This window comes from Lepidochelys kempii, chromosome 1 (genome assembly GCF_965140265.1).
Source record: "Lepidochelys kempii isolate rLepKem1 chromosome 1, rLepKem1.hap2, whole genome shotgun sequence".
In the NCBI taxonomy this organism is placed as follows: Eukaryota; Metazoa; Chordata; order Testudines; family Cheloniidae; genus Lepidochelys; species Lepidochelys kempii.
Window position 1 is genome coordinate 4,816,218 of NC_133256.1, and position 5,469 is coordinate 4,821,686.

Here is a 5,469-nt window from a genome sequence, read left to right on the forward strand (position 1 = left end):
AGATTTCTCTGAATCAGTGACCTGACCTCTTCATTATTTATCACCCTGCAATTATTGCATCATCTGCAAACTTCTTCCATATTCCAGCATGAGAAGGACTGGCATGTGCGCTGTTGACACATATCTCTGCTTACACTTGTCAGTTACCACCTGTCACTTTTCCCTCAGACAAAGCTGGGTGCCTGCAACTGTCTTTCTTTCAGACACTGATTTGTGCCCCCGGTGCCCATTCTCTTGAGTACAAAGTCATGGACCAGCATGAGAATGTATTTTTCCATGAGGGAAACTTGGCTCCTTTCCAATATAGGAACTGTGTCATGGATCAGACCTATGGTCCATTTAGTCCAGTGTCCTCTCTCTGACAGTGAGAGCCGTAGGTGCTGCAGTACAAGGTGTAAGAAACCCACAGAGGGATGACCTGACTATCAGGAGGATGTCACCATAATGCCTAACAGTTAGAGATTGGCTTGTGTCTTGAAACATGTGGCCATATAGGTTTTCCAAAATATTCATTTAGCTGTAACTATTGTAACTGAATAGTGTCACTTTCCATGTATATGTACAAAACCTTCCTGATTCTTGCTTAGTGCCTGACCTCAACTTTGTTTTGTGGCAACCAGTTCCTCAGTCTAATTAGGCATCAAGTGAATATACCATTCTTTTTTTATCTGTTTTGAATTTGCCATGTTTCAGTGTAATTGAATGTCCTCTTGATCTTGTGATAGAGAGAAGATCGAGCACGTGTTCTCCCTCTCTCCTTCAAGTCAGTATTTTACAGACTTTTCTCATATCTCCTCTTATTCATGTCCTTTGTAAGGTAACAATACCAGTCTTTTAAACCTCTTTCCTTCATCATTCTCATTGCCCTAACCTGGACCCCTCTAGTTCTGAAATATCCTGTGTGAGAAGGGTGACCAGTACTACACAGAGGAGTCCTGAGGAGGGTGAAACATTGACTGACTGATCTCATGGCATTGTATTTTCTGTATGATTGCCCATCCCTCTCCTCCTGGTTTCCAGTGTTTTGCTTAATTTCTGTCCCTGCTTGCTCTGCAAGCAGGGTTTCATAGGGCTGTGCACCATGACACCCACGTCCCTGTCCTGAGCTCACACAGTTAAATTACAACCTTGTTACGTGTTTTAGGAGTTCAAGGTTTTTACTCCAATGGGCATACACTTTGCAGTTATTGACATTGAAGGTCATGTGCCATTCACATGGCTTGGTTAGCTCCCTCTCAGGACTTCTCTGGACTTGACTAGAACCTAAATAATTGGGTGCCATATTTAAATGTTGCCATCTCACTGCTAACCCCCCGTTCTAGATTGTTAATAACTATGAAATATTTGTTATAAACTGTGTAACCCCCTAACTGTGATTTTCTCCCTTCACAGGAACCTTGAGCATTTCTGAGTCCGATTGACTGATTAATCACCTCATGGCAGCTTTCAACCTCACCACTTCTGACACTTCACCATTTATCTTAATGGGCATCCCTGGCCTCGAAGCTTCCCACATCTGGATCTCCATCCCTTTCTCTATCTTCTACATTATCGGCCTGTTTGGAAATTTCATGCTTCTGTTTGTTGTAGGCAAAGAGCGGTCCCTCCACAAGCCGATGTACCTGCTGCTCTCCATGCTGGCACTCACAGACATCGGCACATCTACCTCTGTCGTGCCAAAGGCACTGTGCATATTTTGGTTCAATTTGAAAGATATTACCGTAGGTGGCTGCCTCACCCAGATGTTCTTCCTTCACTCAGTTTCTATTATGGAGTCAGCTGTCCTTGTGACAATGGCCTTTGATCGCTATGTTGCCATATGCATCCCTCTGAGATACGCCACCATCCTCACCAATGCAAGAATAGTTAAGCTAGGGCTTGTGGGTTTGATAAGAGCTGTTCTCCTCATGCTGCCCCTGCCCCTGCTTCTGAGTAGGCAGCCATTCTGTGCCAACCGCATTATCCCCCACACGTACTGCGAGCACATGGCTGTGGTGAAGATGTCGTGTGGGGACACCACTGTGAACAGGATTTACAGCTTGGTGATGGCATTTGTAGTCATTGGGTTAGATCTGACACTGGTTGCTCTGTCCTACAGTCTGATCATCAGGGCTGTCCTCAGAATCTCCTCCAAGAAATCCTGTCTGAAAGCCCTGAACACCTGCACAGCCCACATCTGTGTAATGATGACATCTTTTACTCTCTTCTTTTTCTCCACTCTGACACACCGGTTCGGTCAGCACATCACTCCCCACATTCACATAATCTTGGCAAACCTCTTCTTTCTCATCCCCCCCGTGATCAACCCGATCATTTATGGGGTCAAAACCAAAGAGCTTCATGACAAAGTGGTCAAGTACATCTACAGAAGGTGATTGCCTGGGGCCATTGACTTTAATCCTCTGGGACAAGATGGGGAAAGGAGATCTCCTCAATAATCAAGGGTGCTCTGTCCCAGTTTGGCTGAGCTCAACATTGTACAAGTTAACAGACTGAAAAGTTCCTCACACCTCATGTCTTATCACTCCATCACTAAGCACTGCTCTCTCCGTTGCGAAGTTCCCTCTCTCTGACATCTCTGTGTCATCAGCGAGGATGAAATGTTGCCCTTTTGAGACTAACTGTAACAAACTAATTCAACTCAAAATATGGACATTGGCTTACGTCATCGAATGCCATTAAAAATAAATAACATAATAATGTGATTGTTGTTTTTAGACTACCTACATTTTCTGCTGCTTTTGTGTTATATTTAACACTGTCATTCTCTTGTTGTAGTTTCAAACACCTGTCAACCCTCAATCGGGATACAAATACCAGTACTGGCGTTTTCATTTTGAATTTGATTGTCATCTCACAGCTTCTTTGCTAATGTGCACCAACTCCTGCAGGACCTAGTAGTTTAAAAAAAAAACAAAACATCATATATGTGCTAAATATCTAATCAAATCTCCATTCCTTTTTTGATGTATAGTCCAATGTGTTAATTAAAAAGAACCCCATTGTTTTAAGAAATAGATTGAGCTATTTCTGGCTTAGTTTTTAAGTAACTTCGGGCTAATAATGCAATAGAAATCTGGCAATTATTCAAGATAAGCTGGAGGCAGAGCAACAGCAGCCCGAAACAGAAGGGCCAGAGGAGCAGCCCAGACAGCAGAACTAGCTGGTGTGAATCTGAGAGGTTCTGGACAATTGGTTCAAGGACTGGGGAGCACAACAGTGCTTGCCCTTCTCTCATATCCATGGCCCCACTGAAGAATAAGATGACTGTGCCCTTGGACCAAGGGCAGAGATCATAGCTAGAGAGACAGTGCAGCCCTGCGGTGCACAGAGTTCATAGACAATGATTATGATTAGTAGGTGGCCACCATTGTTTATTGGTGGGGAAATGAGAAAAGTTTGCCTAGAGACGGGTTTGTTTTGAAGTTTGTAAATACACAAATACACAAAGGTTGTTTGCCTCAGAGCATAGAGGGTAGGACAGAGTGGAGAGTTGTTTTATTATTCAGACACTGAAGTGAAGGGTTAATGTCTAGCTATTCCACCTGGAAGCAGGCGGGGCACACCCTGACTGTTTCCTAGAAGCAATGCACACATTGCTCTATCCAAGGACAAGGGCTAGATATGAACCCTGAGAACTTGATTGTTTGGACAGCAACTGTGGGAGGCTTTTTTAGCCTGGGCTCAAGGCCTGAGAACCAGGATTGTAGTAGATAGAGGATGGTAACTAAGCATATGAATCAATGTCATACATTCCTTTGTGTAGCAGTGTGTAATGCTTAGGGGGAGAAATATAATAAAAGGAGAAGGTGGAAGGCGGGGGGGGGGGGGCAGAACAGCCCATCTCCGCTGACCAGCCTGTTTGCTTGCTTAAAGCTGTGTTCTGTCTCATCACTGAACCGCCACACTGAAGGACAGCAAGCAAGGGACCCCTAATCTTGTGATCTGGAGGGCCGCCGTAGCAAGAACAAAGCTGGCATTATGATGAATCATACAGAGCATGTGTTTACTATTGTGTATATATGCTTCCGTATCACTCAGTAAATGACATGTGTTTTATGGAGAGGTCTCCTAGTCTCTTAACCAAAGCCCCTCCATGCTAAAGCCCACCCTACCAGCAGGGTAACACCATTGAATCAGAAGACCTCATCAGACTGCTGGCACTGGCCAAAACAGCCATCAATCCATCCAGGAGGACAACACTCCGCAAGGAGTTTCCCTGCGACCATAGTGTTACCCGGGGTTCTTTCAATCCAAAGCTCTTGGAAACTTTTATTCTGTACAAGGTGGTGTCAGGAAATAAATCAAGGGAGACATGGCCATCCAACAGATAGATGGCTGGAACAAACAGAGTGCTTTCACTTAAAGCTAAACTTTACTTAGTTTTACACACATCCTGTTATAAATATAAAGGGAAGGGTAACCACCTTTCTGTATACAGTGCTAGAAAATCCCTCCTGGCCAGAGGCAAAGTCCTTTTACCTGTAAAGGGTTAAGAAGCTCAGGTAACCTGGCTGGCACCTGACCCATAATGACCAATGAGGGGACAAGATACTTTCAAATCTGGAGGCGGGGGGAAAGGCTTTTGTCTGTCTGTGTGATACCTTTTCCAGGAACAGATCAAGGATGCAAGCCCTCCAACTCCTGTAAAGTTAGTAAATAATCTAGCTAGAAAATGTGTTAGGTTTTCTTTGTTTTGGCTTGTAAAATTCACTGTGCTGGAAGAAATGTGTATTCCTGTTTTTGTGTCTTTTTGTAACTTAAGGTTTTGCCTGGAGGGATTCTTTATGTTTTGAATCTGACTGCCTGTAAGATTATCTTCCATTCTGATCATATAGAATTGTTCTCTTGTCTTTTTTTGTTCTTCTAATAAAGTTCTGGGTTTTTTTAAGAATCTGATTGGGTTTTTTGGGTGTTAAAATCAAGGCTGGTTTGTGCTCATCTTGTTTATTCTCAAGCCGCCCCAGGAAAGGGGGGTGTAAGTCTTGGGGGGATATTTTTGGGAAATAGGAACTCCAAATAGTCCTTTCCCATGTTCTTTGTCTAAATCACTTGGTGGTGGCAGCATACTGTTCAAAGACAAGGCAAAATTTGTGCCTTGGGAAAGTTTTTAACCTAAGCTGGTAAAAATAAGCTTAGGGTTTTTTTCTTGCGGGTCCCCACATCTGTAACCTAGAGTTCAGAGTGGGAGGGAACCCTGACACATCCACAACAGGTTAGTAAAGCACCCCCAACCCTTGATAATTACCAAAACTGAGAGTGGCTCTCGAGTAGCACAGGGACAGGCTTCCATTGGCCAAACTTCCATCTGCTGGTGGGGACCCCAAGATGTGTCCAGACTGAACGTTCCTGAAAAAACCCACCCAAAGAGTCCAACTAATTCAAATTTTCCCCCCTAATATATATATATATTAGTAATACAATGACATGTCACTTAAAGAAATCTTGTTAAGCAAGCAGTTTTTTGAG

General features: G+C 43.6%; 1 protein-coding gene across 1 annotated transcript; it reads left to right on the plus strand.

The window, feature by feature from the left end:
* The first annotated feature begins 898 nt into the window (after window positions 1–898).
* Window positions 899–2,375, plus strand: LOC140895258 (olfactory receptor 52P1-like). The gene is made up of 2 exons (XM_073304736.1): window positions 899–944; window positions 1,393–2,375. Exon 2 carries the CDS (start codon window positions 1,437–1,439, stop codon window positions 2,373–2,375), a length of 939 nt encoding a protein of 312 aa, XP_073160837.1. The 5' UTR covers window positions 899–944; window positions 1,393–1,436.
* The last annotated feature ends 3,094 nt before the right edge of the window (window positions 2,376–5,469 follow it).

Coding starts and splice junctions, on each gene's coding strand:
- LOC140895258 (XM_073304736.1), top strand. CDS start 1,437: ATGGCAGCTTTCAACCTCACCACTTCTGACACTTCACCATTTATCTTA.